The sequence below is a fragment of the Cricetulus griseus genome, chromosome 2 (genome assembly GCF_003668045.3).
Source record: "Cricetulus griseus strain 17A/GY chromosome 2, alternate assembly CriGri-PICRH-1.0, whole genome shotgun sequence".
NCBI lineage: Eukaryota > Metazoa > Chordata > Mammalia > Rodentia > Cricetidae > Cricetulus > Cricetulus griseus.
The window spans coordinates 293,121,612-293,141,137 of NC_048595.1; the positions used below are offsets into that span (position 1 = coordinate 293,121,612).

The 19,526-nt window shown below is 38.7% G+C and overlaps 1 protein-coding gene across 10 annotated transcripts in view; it reads left to right on the forward strand.

The window, feature by feature from the left end:
* Positions 1-19,526, forward strand: part of Afdn (afadin, adherens junction formation factor) — a 113,214-nt gene that overhangs the window by 48,610 nt on the left and 45,078 nt on the right. For 5 of the 10 annotated variants that reach the window (XM_035440451.1, XM_027401153.2, XM_035440449.1 and 2 more), the window contains exons 7-15: positions 1,400-1,511; positions 2,898-3,065; positions 8,560-8,654; positions 9,429-9,691; positions 12,078-12,147; positions 14,186-14,304; positions 17,097-17,158; positions 17,263-17,468; positions 19,302-19,322. In XM_035440451.1, coding sequence (XP_035296342.1) covers positions 1,400-1,511; positions 2,898-3,065; positions 8,560-8,654; positions 9,429-9,691; positions 12,078-12,147; positions 14,186-14,304; positions 17,097-17,158; positions 17,263-17,468; positions 19,302-19,322 — 1,116 coding nt within the window. The remainder of the gene's footprint in view (positions 1-1,399; positions 1,512-2,897; positions 3,066-8,559; positions 8,655-9,428; positions 9,692-12,077; positions 12,148-14,185; positions 14,305-17,096; positions 17,159-17,262; positions 17,469-19,301; positions 19,323-19,526) is intronic. The other 5 variants (XM_027401155.2, XM_027401158.2, XM_035440452.1 and 2 more) reach the window with 1 other exon arrangement.

Sequence of the window (19,526 nt, forward strand, 5' to 3'; positions counted from 1 at the left end):
GTGCGCTTTATTGACAGTCCTTTTGAGCTTGATTTCTTCAGAGTAGCGCCTTTACTTTCAGTCTTTTGCTCTAGTTAGCCAGCTTTCTTCAGCAAGCTTAGGCAGCCTAGTTAATCACTTACCTGCATTCGAAATGCATTATATTCTCAGCTTGCCATAGTAAACTATAGCTGTTTATAGTCTTTATTAATTCTATATATTCAGATAATTATGGTTAAGTATTTAAGGTCTTCTTTTCTGTTTGTTAACTATTCTGCTAGAATACAAAGCTAAGAGCTGCCCCTACCAGAGCTTATAATAGTGGAGGGAGACCAAAAGGCCAGAAATAGAACAGCACAGGATCTTCAGACTAGAGAGTGGTCTGTGATATATGAAGCATGTGGCCTGGCTGGTGAGCTCTTAGTAACACCCATGCACCTAAAAAATGAGTGACACAGATAGGGACGAAAGAGAAAATTGAAGGTCAAGTCTTGATGTGGTAGGATACTGAATTTAATTAACAATACTTAATGAAAAAATACTTTAATGAAAAAAGATGAGGTTGGCATAAGGATCTTATTATTCCCTTCCCTTTAAAACTAATTGGAAGCCTTGTGGAGAGGAATAATAGATTTCTACAGAATTGTTTTATCTGTAAGCACAATAATAGGTTTGCACACTAAGGTCTGTGGTGTTAAGTTGAAAGCTGTAGCTTGTCTTCTTGTGTTTCTTTACACTGAATCAGAGAGGAGAGTCTAAGTCGGCAGTGTCTATACAGGCATCAATCACATTCCTCTCCCGTGCAGTCTTTCTTGAATGAACAAAGAAGTCAGCTATAGTAAACAGAACAGCATTATTAAGAGTACAGTGAACACAATATCATCCATCAGTTGCCTGGAAATAGTTGTTGAATGGTTATGTAATATACCTAAACAGTCTACTTAAAATTAAACCATACAGTTATTCATAATAAAAACTGTCTTGAGTTGTAAGTACATTAAAGATTTCAGATTTTATAAATTTGCTTTATAAGTATTTGCTTGAATGTGAAAGATGGAGTAGGGACTGTACTGCAGAGGACTGCAGTAGAGGAGTTACCTTTCCTTAAGAAATTGCTTGAAGGTTAACTATTCTGTGTGGTTTTTTCCACGTGAAAATTTGTTTCAAACCATTTCCTATACTTTGTTAATTTTTTTCTTTTCAGTGACCAGTGGCAGTTATGTATAGTGCTTGATGAGTTGTTTGTTTGTTTCTTTAGCTCATTCAGAGCAGTGCTTTCAAGATAGATACAGGCTGTGTACCAGTTCTCAGGAGGCCAGCCTGGGCTATAGAGTCAGACCAAAAATAGCAGCAATCCTTCTTTTGAGTCCTTGCTGATTTGCTTTTATATTCATTGTATTGTTAATTATCTTTACATTAGGTTATGCTTCCTCCTGGATCCCAACATTCTGATGAAAGAGGTGCTAAGGAAGTTATTCTTGATGATGATGAGTGTCCTTTACAGATCTTCAGGGAATGGCCAAGTGACAAAGGTAGAGCGTAAATTTTATCATTCCTGGTGCTTCCTCAGTAGTCCACCTAACGTGGAGAAGTAAGTGTGTGTGTGTGTGTGTGTGTGTGTGTGTGAGAGAGAGAGAGAGAGAGAGAGAGAGAGAGAGAGAGAGAGAGAGAGAGAGAGAGAGAGAGAGAGAGGTTGAATGTGTGTGTGTGCTCGCATGCCTTTGCCTGTGGGGCCACACTCAGCTCTTTTGAGTGTCCGTGTAGATGACATGGCAGGTGAGATGTCAGACTACTAGCAGTGAAATACTGTTGTTATTGATGAGCTGTGAAACAATGTCCATACTGACCACATGAGTTAGGTAGTGTTTGAGCAAGTTTGTTAGGACAGGGGAAGTACCCTAAACCCCAAAGTTTGTCCAATAATACAATCATTTTAGGTATAGGCTGAGCAATCCTTACTGGAAATACTCAGAACCCAGAACTGTTTCAGATTTCCGAACTTTTGAGATCTGAGTGTTTGAAGATGGAACCAAGTCTGAGCATCACCTTCTTTTATGGCCACCTTATATTATATACACATAGCCTGCATATAATTTGGTCCATAGGTTTTAATGCATTGGTGTTTGACCTGTTAACTGTCATGAGGTTTGTTTCCATTTGTATTGTTTTGGAAATTGTAGCATTTTGGATTTCAGGTGTTTGGTTTATGTATGCTCAACTTGTAATGCATGCATATTTGTCACTATCCAGACATTTTCCTCTATTTCAAAGCAGCAAAGTTGTGTTTTTGATGAAGTATAGTTTCTAACATTAAGATTGATACAGTTGACTTTCTAGGTGAGTGCCTTTATATTAAATGAAGACATAAAAATCCTTCCTAGTCATATCTAGTAATTGTGTAATAATCACATTGCATCTAGATTGATAATTTAAAAATACAAAAACCCTAAGAATAAGTGTATTTCTAGTTGTATTAAAATACTTATTCTACACTATTCTAGACAGTTATAAAAGTTAAGCCTTATTTTGAAAGTTGTTTTGAATTTTGAGTTAATTCATTTGAATTAAATTAAAAAAATCAGGTCAGCTGAGATGTTTGTGTATATGTATTTGTGTGTGAATGTTGAGAGGTCTATCTACAACTGCAAGTTCATTTATTTTTAAACTAACAGGCTGTTTACTAGTGTATGCTATCCTGTGGTAGTTAGCTGCCAGTTACAAATAATTTCTGCATGTTGCTTGTAGAGACTAGACTAGTTCATCCTTCACTGAGTAAGTTATCAACTAGGAACTCTCTACTCCTTGGCAGATGTGATTAAAATATGTCTTCTTGGTAATGTTTGGGCCAGTGATTGTTAGCCAGTAATAATTACCTGCTAAGTTTGCTACATTGATAATTGCCATTGTCACCATTCTAGGGATTTTAGTCTTTCAATTGAAGAGGAGGCCACCGGACTATATCCCAAAGAAAATGAAGAAGCATGTTGAAGGGAAGCCGATGAAGGGGAAGGATAGGGTCGACGGGTCTGGCTATGGTTCTGCTCTTCCTCCTGAGAAACTGCCCTACTTAGTAGAGTTAAGCCCAGGTGAGAAAGCTGGCCATTTCAGGAAATGAATGTTTTTAGGTTGAATGTTTCTACTTTTTTTAATGTATTATTTTTAAGTGTCCATTTACTTAAAAAGTGTAACATGCATAAAATGACATTATTTTTCAAAAGCTAAAAAACCCTTAGAGCCACAGAATACATTAATTCATACATAAAATAAAGTTCACATGAGCAAAAATGAGTCTTAACACAAGCTTTAAAGTCTGAGTAGCATTTAAAAGCTTTAGATAATCAGTTACTTTTAAGAAAAATTTTCCAAAGTAACTTTAGTTAATGTACTAAAACAAATTGAAATTTACTCTTCCTGGTGCCAATCTGTATGTATGTATGTGTATGAGGGAGAGAGATTGTACTTTTAGTTATGATGTATGTATAGTGTTCAAAAGGAATGTCTTTATATTTCACAGTATGTCTTTGAAACCTATCTTAGGTGCTCGCTTCCGCAGCACATATACTAAAATTGGAACGAGTCAGAGAAACCTATCTTAGTAACTAGTAGGATGTTTTAGAATAACATAAGTTTATATTCATATCAGTCTTCTAATTATATTGCTTATAGAATTTTTATAGTTAAAGATGTTGCCATAACATAGTCACCAGCTAAGCAAATACACTGACATTCATAAGTGTTCATGTAACACACATTCCCATGTAGTATGTATTTGCATATATGTGCTCTTGGTGACAAATCAGTCAGCTAAAGTTACACCATTTCTAATTTAGTTAAGATCCTGTTACATGACCTGTGTTATTGAATATTATGAAGTTACTTCATCCACCTCCTCCTAGTTGCTAACTAAGGTAAAAAAGTCAGTCAGCAGTTAGAGGAAACTATCATAAAAAGAATACATTGCATAAATAATATATGGTTCCTTGGTCAGGTTTTTTTCCTCCCTCCTTTGGTTTTTAATGTTCATTTTTATTTCTGTGGTTGCTTATATTTCACCCAGCTGGCTATTATAATTAGCTAGAGATTAGATATATCCTTTGGGGTTCAACAGTCTTAGGAGAGAGCTGAGTTACATTGATGCAGAATAAAATAGTAGTACTTTGAAGGCCAAGGTAATTTATGGTCTTGGCAGTGTGGTTCTAGGGGAATAGTTTTATATTTGATTATACTTGAGGACTTGTTTTCATTGCTGAGCAGTTTGTGAGGAATTGATCAGTGCTACGTTTTCCTTAGTTCTCTGGGAAGTTCATTTTGAAGTTTTGTTTTTCACTGTAAATTGGAACACGCTTTGTTACTGTTTGTAATGTATCTGAAGGAAAGAAGAGCAACAGTGGAAACACCGTTTGTTTCTAACTGAAGATTTTAGGCTGCTTTTCAAGTATGGGTCTGTTCATTAAAATGTTGCATCAGAGCTGCTCAGTGGTGGCACACATTTCTAATCCCAGCACTCAGGAGGCAGAGGCAGGTGAATCTCTGTGAGTGTGAGGCCATTCTGGTCTGTAAAGTGTCCAGGACAGCCAGTGCTACACAGAGAAACCCTGTCTCGGGAGTACAGGGAGGATATTGCATCCGTTGTAGAAAGAGTGTTGTTAGCACTTTTAAATGTGTAGTAGAATGTAGATTTTAGTAGATAGCGGAGAGGCTGTATTAGACATCATTCTGGCCTTAGAGATAGAAAGGTAACAACACAAGATTAAATCCAACCTCATCTTCTAATGAGTGCTTCCATTTTGACTGCTTAGTTTTTACTTGTCTCTCAGATAATCACATGCATAGACTATTTTGTTTTTAAAAGATGATAGACCAATTCTGTACTACTTTTCATCAAATATTACAACAACATAATTGCATCTTCACTAGTATGTTTCTTAGCACTCTGTTTCCTTTGGGCAACATTTATTGAATTCCTTATATAGACCAGTGGATATGAGTAAGACCGTCCGTCTCTGATGAGAGGTGATATGCACAGTGTCAATGACTCTTTAGGTCCACACTCCCTTCCAAGTTCTCTGGGCTGTTGGTAAGAGCTGCCTTCATTATTGCACAGGTACCCAGGGTGAGGAAACATTACTTTTGTCCTAAAGTGGCAGGCCTGAGTGCTAGAATAAGGTGTTTGTTGTATCAGAGCTATGTCATGGTACCTTTTTAGATCAGTTTTCTGAGTAATGTTCCATTATGAGAAATATTCACGCATATTGGTTATGAATGGATAAGAACTGTATTTTCAGTAGGCACATTCTCAATCAAGTGTGTGCCCGAAGTATGGCAGACCTGCCAGGTATTGGGGTATTGGCAGGAGTGTCTGAGGTGCTGGTATATTTCCAGTGTTGTAGAAGAGCGGGAGTCAGGGTGCTCCTGTGTTAAGCAGAAGGAGCAGCCAGATGGGATGGTGACCTGCTATCAGGTTAACTCACTGATGACATAAGCTGTCCTCTGCCTGGTGACTCATCTGCTGTCCTGCTGTTTTCCCTAACAGTCTGCACTGCCTTCTAAAACACTGACTGGGGTCTACTGTAGTCTTTTCCTCACAGCTCTGAATGCTAGCCGGTAAAGTTTGCCATTTCTCTTTAAAACATCTCACTGAAGCTCACCCTTTGCATCTCTTCTCCTCCTTCCCTCTCCCACCTGTTCTGCATGGTCTCTCTCCTGCTGATGCTGCCTTCACCTGGGTCCTGGCTTGTCCCTTAATCAATCCCAGGGAGAAGGAATCACTTTGCCTACTACAGCTATCACACTTACGAAGGTAACGCTATGCTTAATACTACTTTTGTAATCGGGGCACTAACAACCTCTTAGGTAAACAATGTTGCCTGAACATAAGAAGTGTAACATGTTCCCTTTCTACTGGTATCTACTTAGTGCCCTGTGTCCAGCACCCAGATAATTTATTGGAAGCTTTTCCTGCTGCTTTCATTTCCCAGGTTCATTTTGGGAAGTGAATGTAGGCAGAGGATTGATTACAGAACTGTAGACTGCAAGCAAAGGGCCTTTCAGTGCTTTTGTGCTGTATTATGGTTTGTGTCCCTTTCATACTTAGAAAACAGGCTAAGCATCCCACACTCCAAATTTGAAATGTCTTAAGTGCTGATGTGAAGACAGAAGGGAAAGTGCCTCTTGTAATGGGCATAGTCATCACCCAGGCACTCTAAATATGCTGGGTGCAATTTTCTTATCCCCAAGATATGTGGTATATTAAATATATGTGACTATCACAAAATCTGGGGAAAAGTTACAATCAGAAACTTGGCTAGGGCTGTGGTAGCCTATTGTGTCTGTCATGGGTCTTCTTAGAGCTGGCCTGTAGTGCTTCAGGTGTCCTCATTTTCCATTGGAGAAGCACTCAGGTGCTTTAGACAGTTGACTGTGTAGAGTGCTCCTTGGAGATGGAGGACAATTGGAATGGAAATTGAGGGACCACCCATAATACTTCTGTTTGTGATTGTCAGCTTCCAGTCCAGTGCTGGAGGTGGCTGCCACTGGGAGGGAGGTCAGAGGCACCGAGCTCTTCCAACCATCCTCACTTGCCACCTCCCTCAGCTTGGACTAGATGCTCTGTCAGTCACTTGTCCTGTAGCTGTTAGATTCTCTGTACTCTACACAAGTTTGTCTATGGTTTTTACAGTGAAGTGGTAAGAAAGGAGAGACTGGGAAAGCAAGTCCTGAATCTGTTGGTGTCAAAATGTAAAGTTTTTGTTGTTGTTGTTGTTAGCTCCAGAAGAATGTCGATGTGAACATTGCTCCTTTTTGTTCCCGTGTTGTTGACTCACATGGTTACTTACTTTGTTCTTTTGTGATTCATGTGTGTTGTTTGTGTGGCTGTACTGCATTCTTTCACTTTTAGTATAACTGTTTTCTCTAGAACATTAATTATTAAGGAAGGCCAGTGTGGCCTTGATACCAAGGAGCTTGGAATTGCTGGGGGCCTAGTTTGTTTCTGCCCATGACAGTCAAGCAAACACAGTGGTAAACGTTCTAGGAGTGGAGTCCACTTCCAGGAAAAGCCTACAGAGCTTCTGTTTTCTTCTTGAGACAGGGTCTTAGCGTGTTGCTGGTTTTAAACTTCTCTTCCTTCAGACTCAGTATACACAGTGCTGACATTAATCATGCTAATCAATGTTTAGCACCTGTGACTTTGATGTCTCATTCGGATCCAGAGTTTCAGTTTCTGAGAATAATTAGAGATGAAATATTCCAACCCGAAGGAAAACAACATAGGCCAATTTGGGGAAGCTCATATGAGGCATGTATGTCTCGGACATACTCCTGTTTCATCTTACTTCACCCAGATGTTAGATTTGATAATATTTCAAAAATAGAAAATTATATCAGCAGAACTTCACTTTGTGTACCATAAAACTAAGTTGGTTCTGGAGAACTTAGGTGTTTATGGTGTCTTTTGTTTGTAAGAGCTGAGTGATTTTAAGATTTAATAGTCTGTGTACACACCATAATCCTCCAAACTTCTGAACCTCTCAATGTTAACATCTGATTCCAGTGACTCAAGATTTGAGTAAATGACTGAAAATTAGTTGGGCAGTCATGAAGCAAACTGTGGAGACTCACACTTGCTTTCATAAGGAAGCCTTGTTTGGTGTGTTTGCAGCCTACACTCAATGTTGCGGCTGTGGTGGAAGCCTGGAATTATTGCATACTAATTCTTTTGTTCTTTGAGGTACATTTGTTGTATTGACTCTGAAGTCCGAGAGGGCTTTGGTGAAAAGTACCCTTTCTTACAGGTGGGCTACAATGGGTGAGAGTGAGTGGGCTAGAGGTCAGCCGTGTTGCTCCCTTTCCTGCTCCTTACATGCCACAGAAACACAGAAAGTCAGGCTTCGGGTAGTTATGGCCACCTTTTTCTTTAAAGGACACAAAGTTGGGTGGGTATGGAAGCAGGGGTAATCTGGAGGAGTTGGGGGTATTGTGTGAATATGATCAAAACATGAATGAAATTTTCAAGGAACAAATTAAAAAATAAAAAGCACAAGAGGTTTTCCTTTCCACCTTTGACCCCAGTTTTTCTGAAGGAAGTTAAGCATTTCAATAGCATTTCTTATCAGTGTCACACCCTGGAACACTTGAGATCTAGACTGTGGTTCAGGAGGTCTGGGTGAGCTGGGAGGGCTGCACAGTTACAGTTCTTTTACCCCACCCTGTATTGTGCTGTGAACTTAAGATACATGGCACTTCTGCCCTGCGTTGAAGTAATGGCTTCACATTGTCTTACTCTGTGTTCTCAATACAATTCCGTCCTCAAAGTCACCAAGGAATTTCTAGGGTAGTGTGCTGGGGAAAAAAAGTTGAATCAGAAAGTGTTGGAATTAATGACACTGAGCATTTTGTACGAACAGAAGCTGACTGGTGTCTGTGTCTGTGTGTGTTAAGGCATATGATGTTAGTTGGAGAGTCCTGGGAAAGGAATCCTGAGAAGTAAAACTGTACTGTCCTTAGTAAGATGACTTGTTTGTTTCAAACACAAGGTCATTAGAACTCACAAACAGAACTCGATGCCTTCTCTTTTCACAGATGGCTCTGACTCCAGAGACAAGCCAAAGTTATACCGCCTTCAATTAAGTGTGACTGAAGTTGGGACAGAGAAGTTTGATGACAATTCTATCCAGGTACTTGATTGAGTTTGCTGCATAAGCCTTTTACTGTCATTGCTCCTATCAGTAGTTAATAGGCACATGTCAAGGAACCAACCACATAAATGAATGAAAAGGATAGACCTTGTATTTAACTCTAAGTCATTCAGTCTTCTCTGAGTCACTTTGCTCTGCTTTAGTGTAGAGAGACCGTGATATACTTGTGTCCAGAATGCACCTCCAGAAACATTCCAGTCTGCTTACTTCTGTTTAGGAAGCAAAGGTGCTGGTAACAGTTGATTGATAGGTCTGTCTTAAGATAATTGTTCCTGCTCTCAGTCAGCTCTCTCTGAGCATCTTAAGAACTTAAAGTAGGAATGTTAGCATTTGACATTGGACTTGTCACAGCAGTAAAATATAAGTAAGATTTAAAAAAATGTCCTGAATAGATTATTCTATTCATTGCATAGTTAATGTTTAAGATGATATGCTTTGTGTGTATGTTGGGGGTGGGGTCCTGGGGTAGGAACCCAGCGCCTCATGGAAATTGCCAAGGACTATACTGCTGAACTACTTCCTGAGTCCCAGTCATATGATTAATAAAGCAGAGTTATAGTATGCTTGAAAACAAATTGTTAGATGTTAAAAATGTCCAGCTATTTTGTCATAATTTTACACTATTAAGAGAGAAATCCACTTAAGAAAACAAAAAATCCAGGACTTGTTAGTCTATTTTTTATCAGGGCAGAACTTGAATTTTTTAAGCACTGTGCTCTTGATGATGGAACTATCTTTTCCTTCTCTGTTCAGTTGTTTGGCCCAGGAATTCAGCCCCATCACTGTGACCTCACTAACATGGATGGAGTGGTCACTGTAACGCCCAGAAGTATGGATGCAGAGACCTACGTGGATGGCCAGCGCATCTCGGAGACGACCATGCTGCAGAGTGGCATGAAAGTGCAGTTTGGCACCTCACATGTGTTTAAGTTTGTGGACCCCGTTCAGGACCATGTTCTTTCGAAGAGATCTGTGGATGGAGGCCTGATGGTCAAGGGCCCAAGACATAAACCTGGGTGAATGTGATAGATCAGCTTAAGGATTTTAGAGTGTTGACTATAAAGTAATTTCAACTAGATGTACATGTTTTTTTATTTTCAGTTTTTATTTCTTTTTTATTTTCTCTGTTTGCATGTGTGTGTGCATTTGTGTGTGCATTTGTGTGTGCTTGTTCTTTTTTCTGGAGGTAAGAGGGTATTTCCATAGGAGTGGGCTTTCTCCTACCTGTGGGTCCTGTGGATCAAATTCAGGTTGTCAGACTGGCAAACAAGCAAGCACTTTTACTCACTCCCATTTTCCTAATCCTTTATTTTCACTTAGGTAAAAATGAAGGGTCTGGAGATACATATGGCTTAGTGCTTAAGAGCAGTTGCTATTCTTGCAGAGGACCCAGGGTAGTTCCCAGCATCTGAGTCAGGCAGCTCTCAACTGTCCGTACTGCCAGTTCCAGGGATTCTGATGTGGGTGGTACACACATGTGTTGCACATACATACATGGCAGGCAAAACACCCATGTACAATAAAAGTAAAAGTTTTTTAAATATCAAAGTGAAGTTTGTGGATTAGGAGTTTATTATAAATTTGGGTTGGTTTGGGAATAAAAAAAAAGTAGAAAGATTCTGACTTAATCTTGAAATTGGAAGTTCTGCCTAGTTTTAAAGTTTCTTACTTGTAAAGCTGACCTGTGCTTTGGACCATCACCCTATGTAACTAATAGTATTTAGAAACAACCTTCTTCACTCTAAACAGCTCTAGTAAAACAAGGGGGCATCTGTTTAAGAATTCAGAACATTTTAGCTCCACCTAGTGTTTTCATGAGGTCTTGCAATGTAGTCTATTATGTTAAATTTTTTTTGTATTTATTTTGTGTGTGTGAAAAGTTAACTTTCCTTTTGGCAATTATTTTGGGAGCATACACTGTTAAGCTACTTTGTTAATCTGTTTTATAAGTTAACAAGATACCAATCTTGGAGAAATAACTGCCATAACTCTTAAGCTATTTGCAAAGAGCTTCTAAGTCCACAGAAGTGTAACCTGCCCAAAGTACATAAACATAAACCAACCTACCAACTGGTGTGTGGGTGGACTCTCTGTACTACCCCACCCACATTTTGTTTGTTTTTTGTAACCCCAACTGGCCTGGAACTCAACTGTAGACTAGACTGGCCTCAAACTCACAGAGACCTAGTACACCATAGGTTACCTTCACAGATCTGATACTTTTGGACCAGATTCAGAGTTAATATTTTTTTTTTTCTCCAGTGTGGACATATAGTGACATACACTCGTTTAGGCAAAAGGGTGTTTGAAGTTTCAAGTGTCGTGTGTGAAGTGTTTCTTACCTTGAGTTGCAGTTTTTTTTGGTGGGGGGAGAGCTTGTTTTTAGTTTATGTACTTGGGTGTATGAACTACATGTGTGCAGGAATCCAGCCCAAGTCCAAGGTGACTTTGCAGCTGCCTCAGACACCATCATGTTATGACCTTTAGCTATAAGAATCATATATTCCCCAGTACTCAGAACACAGTAATGACATATACGTGTTTGCTGGATCAATACTATGGTATATAAATAATTCATGTATCAGTGTATCATCATACATCCCTGAAATCCCCAAACTGATGTCTTGGAGACAATTACAGAAAGTTAACGATTATTTAGTATGGTATTGCTTTACATTGTAAGATATTTTATGTTCTTAGAGAATTATACAGAGGAATTTCTAATAGAAAAATGATTTGAATTTCAACATTACTTGTTTCAGTCTATCAAACAAACTTTGAAATTAAGCCATGTAGTTCTCAGAAGTTAGAACAATCTAGAAATAGCCATTACCTTATTCTTGTTGGCTTACAGGCACCTTTAGGATTCTTTTCTCCTTAGGTTGGAACCAGTATGTTGTATTTACTCCTTATTTGTGCCATATTTACTCTTAATAAGTTTTTTGTATTAAAATATTTTTGTACTATTTTAAAATTTTTATTATTTTTTATGTGTACAAGTGTTTTGCTTACATGTATGTTTGTACATCATATCTATGCTTGATGCCTACAGAGGCCAGAAGAAAGTGTTAGATCCCCTAAAATTGGAGTTACAGATGGTTGGGAGCTATCATATGGGTACTGGTAATTGGACTTCGGTTCTCTGCCAAGAACAGCAAGTACTCTTAACCATAGAGCCATTTCTCCAGCCCCAAAAACAGGATCCTGAGAATGCTCGGTATACTTCCTAATAAAAAAAAGCTCACATATTTAGTGTGACTTTTTAAAAGAGTCTATGTGCCAAAATAAATGAGTTTATTAATGATCTTTAAATATTGGAATACTTACCTGTTCTTGCTGTGTTAAAAGAATACTACCTTATCAGTTGAAATTTAATTTTTATGTTTCTTTTTCATTCAATAGAGCCATTCAGGAGACAACCTTTGATTTGGGAGGAGATATTCACAGTGGGACAGCATTGCCAGCAAGCAGGGTAGGTGGTTGCAGATTCATGACCTGATCATCTATCTAGTGGGTTGGATGTTATAGGACACCCAAGAACAGAAGCTCCTTTGTAAAGACTGAACTTCACAGTAGCCTCTCTGCTACATCTGCTCACCTGGTGGTATAAATGAAAGGTAGCCAGTTGTTCTCTTTGTTCTGAAGTTAGAAGATAGTGCTTTCTCTTTCAAGTGGGGTGTGTGTATTGCCTGTGCTGCTGCTGTGCAACTAACCTCTGGCCAGACCATGCTGAGGTAATGTGCCCTTGCTCCTTTACTCCCCTTGGTTGCTTACTTCTCTAAGTCATTCTTTGTTCCTGTATATATAAGTAACTTCTCTCTTCATCTTGGTGACCTGTTTCTGGATTTCGGTCACTGTAAAACTTGGTGAGTTGAAACAGCAGCCCCTTCATTTATTGATAATTATGTGAACTGGTTTGAGTTTACTAGGGCAGCCGGTGTACTGGTCTTGCTACTTGTCCCCCATGAGACTACAGTCAGATAGCGGGGTAAATCAGTGACACACTCCTGGGACTAGCTACCCTGCCTCTCTGTGCTGTTTCTTTCCAAAGGACAACTAAGCTCTTCTAAGCCATCTCTCCAGCCCTGTTTTTGTTTTTGTTTTTTTCCTTAAACTTACTTCTTTCTCATCTCCTCCATTTTTGTTAATTATGGCTTTGCCCAACTGAAGTCTGTTGCAGGTTGCCTTGATTCCTTCCCTTTGCACAGCTCCTGGATGAGGACTGTCATGTCCTATTTCTCTGGCTGTGTAGCATCCACATGGCCTCTCCTTACTTGTTGGTGTTCACATTCATGCAAAAGAGCAGTGGACTTTTGTGAGCAGCAGTTCCTCTCAGGTGTCACTGGCAGCCCTTGCTGGTTGTCATTGTTCTTGAATTTTAGAGACATGCATTTGTTTATCTTGGAGCCCTGCCGTCAAAGCCTCTGGTACCTTTCCAGCCCACATATCCTGTCCTTCACTCTATGATTTCCCTCCCTCCAGGGGTGTTGCAAGTAGTACCTTTCCCTCCCTCTCCTTTCATATGAGGCTCTTTCTACCTTCTACTAGGTGTTATTCTTTGTTTTTACATGATTGGCCCCTTCTTGTCTTAGCCCATCCTCCTGATGAGGTCATACTACTGCATGTAAGACTTTTGTGTAATTATTATTACTACCTGGTACCTCTGCTTGCTCATTGATGATATGGCCTGGGATGTGATCTGGACACAGGGATCCTGTTTCATGGATTGTTGTTATTCCTCCAATGCTTTGAATAGTGTCATGCTGCAAGAACTTTTGGCACATACAGATGCACAAATACTTCAGAGGCTATGCAGAATGTCTCATAATATGTACTCAACATAAAAGGCTTGGTAGAGGGGAAGTGAAAGTCCATTATCCATAGTATATAGATAACTCTTAGAACATGGGTGGACCCTTTCCAGAGTGCTGAGATCATAGGGAGGCAGGTGTGCCTGTGCCTTTGTGTTCACTTATGTGTTTCAACTTTATTAGACTTGTACATCTACATACCTTTCTGCTGTATGTTATAGTGTTAATTGTGGGCAGGTGTTTTTTGTTTTGTTTTGCTTTCTTAAGTCATTTAAAAATAATTCTTTAGTATATAAGCACTTAAACATGTCCTAATTTATTTTCCCATTGCCATTACTGGTCATTTATAAGTTTCGTTTAAGTTTTAAAGCCTAAAAATAGTGCCATCTGCTGGCCAGTTTTATTTTTGTGACTCTAACTTGGGGAAGTAAAATGACTGTTCTTTCAAAATCAGTTTGTCTTTATATTTTGTTGCTAAAGTTTTCCCTTGCTCTTTGAAAATCAGAATGGCTGTGTTCTTCATGCTCTTGATATTCACTGCTGGGAGCTTCTGACTTGTGTTTCTGAATTATCTGTTCTGTGGCCTCACCTTCCCTGCATAGCAGCCCACATGAGATTTCTACCTGCAGTGCTAAGGGTAAAGCTTGACTGATTGGGGTGTGAGGTGTTCCTAATGCACTGTGGCTTCTCTTGGTACAGAGTACTACTAGACTGGACAGTGACAGGGTGTCCTCTGCCTCCAGCACAGCTGAGCGAGGGATGGTGAAGCCAATGATCCGACTGGACCAGGATCAGGATTACCGTCGAAGAGAAAGCAGGTAACTACTTCCTTTGACTAATTGTGAGAGAAGTGAACACCCTTAGAGGAGGCTTTGGGGTAAAGATTGCTGAATTTGTAGATTTCGCCAGAAGTTTTACAAAGTTTACCAGGCTCTTATGAATATTTTTGTATTACTGAATTGAAGAAAAATAAAATGAATGTTTAGTAATTGTATTCCTTACTTGCCACAGGTAGCCTTGCTGACACAGACACATTGAGTTTCACTTTCCCTTTTAAATCGGCTGTTCTATAGCATACAGAGAAAGAGAGTTTTTATGACATTTTAGTATGTGATCATTTTTATAGAGAAAATTAATTATTGCATCCATTTCTAGAAGAAATTAAAAATATGTAAATAAAAATAATTTTGGAGAGACATTCTCTGTCCCAAACTCTCAGGTGGTATGTCTCCCTGCTGAGGCAGCCGAGGGTGAATTAGTTTCCTTACATTGGTGCCTTGTTTCTTATGACACAGTGCTTCTCTGCTCTGTGTTTTCTTTTGTGCCTTCTAATGAGTTACCTTCATAAGTCAGGATTCTTTGTTTTAATGGCTGTAGCAGGCTGTGTCCCAGTGCTCACTGTCAAGTGACACTGTGGTACTTAGAGCCCTGGAGGCCACAGATGAGAGAAGAAAAGGCCAAGTGAACTCTGTATATCATTGGCGGGGAGCTGAGAATACTGCAGACCTGTCATAGGGCTTTATAGAAGACATTCTTCAAGTTGTCAGAGATCCAGAACAGATGGTTGGTAGAAGCGGGAGACATGCCTATGGTTAGAGTCAATTGTCAATCCAGTCATAGGCCATAAAAAGTCTTTTATTACTTTGCCATCCTCCAGCAGAGGGCACTGTGTATCACAAGATTATTAATAACTTCAGTCCAGTAATCAGCAAATATCACAATATTGTAGGTTTTTTGACTATCCATGTAGGATATATGTGGTTATTGGATGTCATAAAAGGTAGTTTTCTTTCTGTGTTTATACTTGTTTTGGGTGGTATAGAGTAATAGATTGTGGGATCCATTGTGGTGAAATGTTGATCAGTATTGGTTTTCTTCTTGATTTGTTGGGGATGGGCTTCACTATATAGTCCTGGGTGGCCTTGGACCTCAGTATGTAAGCCAGGCTGGCCTGGAACTCACAGAGATCCTCCTGTCTCTTTAATCTCAAGGGTTGGGATTGAAGGTGTGCCACCACATCTGGCTTGAGTTGGTATTGTAGTGACTGCAGCCATGTGTCTGTGTATGATGGAGAATAGGAATCTAAATGGGAAGAGGAGACACAGACCATGTAAACAAGTAAATATGTTCTTGTTACATCACAATTTAATTAGCCATGTGAAGGCTAATTAAAATTATTTCTTATAAGAACATATTTTGATAATTTCTTGCAAGGTAAGGTTAGTACTAAAAGTTGTACTTACACTAAGGATGTTGTTTGTTGATATTAAGACAGGATGGAAACATAAACCGTTCTTCCAATTCCTACTACAGTTTTCACATTGACATTGCTGAGATTAGCAGTTCTTAATTGATGTAGTATAAAATCTTAGTCATTTTAATTAATAGGTTTAAAATTATAATTTTAAGCAAGTACAAACATCCTTTTGAGTGATGGGAGTGGCTTTTCTTTTAATCATCTCCAGTAGTCTTTTTTTTTTCACCCTTTTTCCAGTTAATATAAACTCTTTACTAAATTTGTTAAAATAATGAAATGACTAATTTTTACAGTTTATTGGAGCTTTTTTTAAAATTTTTTTTCTGGAGACAGGGTTTCTCTGTGTATCCCTGGCTGTCCTGGAACTCACTCTGTAGACCAGGCTGGCCTCAAACTCAAAAAGATCCACCTGCCTCTGCCTCCCGAGTGGTGGGATTAAAGGCATGTGCCACCACTGCCCAGCCAAGATAATTCTTTTAAAAATTTGAAACTGGAAGCCAAGCAAGGTAGTACACACAGTTAATCCTGGAGGCAAGGGAATCTCTGAGTTGATGAGTTTGAAGCCAGCCTGGTCTACTTAGTCAATTCCATGCCAGCCAGGACTTTATGGTGAGACCATGTCTCAGAATTTTTTTTCTTTTATTATTAAGTTCTGTATTGAAATAATCATGCATTTAAAACATACTGTTTTCCTAAATTCTTAAGGTAAACTCATTGCTAAATTACAGACTGAAGTAAACTTGGAATAATATAATTTAATGGAAAGAATTTTGCTTTAAAATGATGATTGTTTGTGTTAACTTACATTGTGTTATTTTTTCTTTAGATTTAGAGTGAGTGAGTGAGTGTGTGTGTGTGTGTGTATGTACATAAGTGTGTTACATGGGTGCTGGAATCCAAATTCTGTTCTCAGCATCTTTTTTTAACCGATAGGCAATTTCCTCCAGTCCCTTGGTATTCCTTTCTTTTTATTCATCTTTACATGCTTGGCAAAGGTAAGATAATGAGAACGAACCTCTTTGCCAATGGAAAAGAATATTTCAGTTAGCTGGTCTGTAAATTACTAGAAAACGATCTGTTCACTGTTACCAGAGCTGAGTGGTTTAGATCCTTGTCTTCAGCATGTGGTGCTCATTAATAATCCAGACATGTGTGTCTTATACCCTCACACTAGAAGTTGTCCTTGAAGGAATCCTGTCCATTATCTGAATGTGTGACTAGGTTAACAGAAGAGGCTAGAGACTGTGCTGTGTCTGATTTAACACTTCAAAACACCATATGGAAACAAGCGTGACATTTTTACCTGTTGACTCTACTTTAAGGCAATTTAAGTGATGTCAGTTTTTCTTTTAGAACTCAGGATGGGACTGGGCCTGAACTGATACTGCCTGCCAGCATTGAATTCAGGGAAAGCTGTGAGTCACTTTAGATTCTACTACTAATGAATGAGTTCTTGTTCAGTTTGTCTCCAGTTCATACTTTTTGTTTATTTTTCTTCTTTTCTAAACTCTTTTTACAGCTGAAGATTCTTTTTTATCTGCCATTATTAACTATACCAATAGCTCTACCGTCCATTTTAAGTTGTCACCTACATATGTGTTATACATGGCGTGCCGGTATGTATTGTCCAGCCAGCACAGGCCCGACATCAGTCCAACAGAGCGCACACATAAGGCCATTGCTGTTGTCAACAAGATGGTGAGCATGATGGAAGGGGTAATTCAGGTGAGTGTCTGCCCAGCAAGCCTGCGGGAAAGGGGGCCTTCTTGTTGATTTCTATGACATTCCTGGTCTAGTTACAAGTTTGCCTTTATAGTCTGGGATTCTTTTTTGAAATAAAATGCATAGCTTTTAAAGTCAAAAGAAAATTAAAAACTTTTTAAAAATTTCTTTCTGGAAATTGTGGAGTAAATGAAGATAAATTGTATGTTGGTAACACAATCATCTTAAAATTAGTCACTGTGTGAACGTGCTGAGGTGATGGTCAGTTTTCTTTGAATTCTCTTTAATTTATTGGAATGAAATTCACACAGTGTATGTGTGCAGCTCTACCTTTAGAATGTTTCTCTGGTGCCAAGAGGAGAGCCCTCCTGCCTCCCACAGGCTCTGGTGTCTGGCTATCAGGCACCTCCTGCTTTGTGGTGAGCCTGCTGTGGTGTTGGGAGTGTGTGTAGTTTTGACAGTGTAGATGTAGGGTTGATGGGCATGAGAATGGACATCTCACTTAGGACAGACTTTTCTGTTGGTAGCTACTCACAATCCATAGTTGACAAAATTGGCACAGCTCCTTTTATATTTGCAGGTAATTTGAGGATTTCATTGTTAAGGTTATTATAAGTAAATTTACAGATTTTAAAGTTTTCCTAACTTAACCAGTGCCTTTACTCAGCTAAGAAACTAGTAGTTTGGTGTTAAATACTTTGGTTAGATGGCTTGGCAATTAAGATGGGTGGTGGTGGCTCGTGCCTTTAATCCCAGCACTTTGGAGGCAGAGGCAGGTGGATCTCTGTGGTACAAGGCCAGCCTGATCTATAAAGATCCACAGAGAAACCGTGTCTCGAAAAATTAAAAAAAAAAAAAATGGTTTTGTGATTTAAAAAAAAAAATCCTTGCAGTATAACTTGAGGGGAACTGAGAAGGTCTTTTAATATCCTTAGAGTTGTTTTTAAAAGCCAAAAGTTTTCCACAAATACTTCTTTCACATTTGAGTGATTAGCACAGTAGGAGTTTGATGGGCTAGTTCAAGCTAAAGAATAAATAATAAGGAAGGTCATTTTATCTGAATGTTTTGTTACTCTGGTATCATCACTTTACGTATAAACAAATGTAAGTGTCCTTTTCGGTTGTTATTCAAAGTCATTGTCTGTCTCTTGCCATGTGTGGACTTAGAAGCCTGTTTCTGACTTTGGTACTTGTACTGCCAGACTGCTTTTGAGAATTTAATTTGTCCTTGCTATTTTCTGCTAGTGAGGACTTTCACTGCCATCTAGAAAAGGCTTTTAAATTTCAGAATAAGTTCAGTGTAAAATTGGAGCACTCTTTGTTGGTGGAAAAGAATTATCACAGTGAATAATTTTGGCAAGTCTTTTAAATTCTATTTTCAAAACATCATTCCCTTTAGTATAGCTGTGATATGAATTCCTTATGCACTTTTAAAATTTTCAGCTTTTATTTTGGTTGTTTTTATTGGTCTTTTCATTCTCATTCTCATAATTAATTCAGGGGAATGGACTCCTTTACCTTTTAAGTAGTAAGCCCACAGTATCATTTTTTTTTTAAAGTGTTTGGAAGTCCTTCCTTTGCTTATCTTTCAAATAAATCAGTATGTTCATTTGCGTTTTATTATGACATCATCTTTGTAAACTATAAAACTCAGTTGTTGTGCCAATGTTAAAAGTATGAAACCAACCCTTTATGTCAAATAATTTGGGACTAATTAAGTGTCGTACCTCATGTTGTACCTTCATGTTAGTGTTTTGATTTTTTTAAACTACCATGATTGTTTACAAGTTTCTTTCTCTCGTTCTCCTTGATTTCCCCTCGTCTGTTTTTCTCCAGGAAGTAGACCAGGTTGATCAGGTAGGACATGCTGCTGGGAGCTGATCCTAGCTGTGTTGGCTTAGCTGAGTTTCTCATGCTGCTTCCATTACAAATATGATCCTACAAAAACTGGACTGAGCAGTTCATAACCCTCATTCAGCAACTGAAACATGCAGTACTAAAATCCTTTTTGACTATGCAACTTTATCAGCATTTCATAATTTCTGCTTAATGCACTTGAGT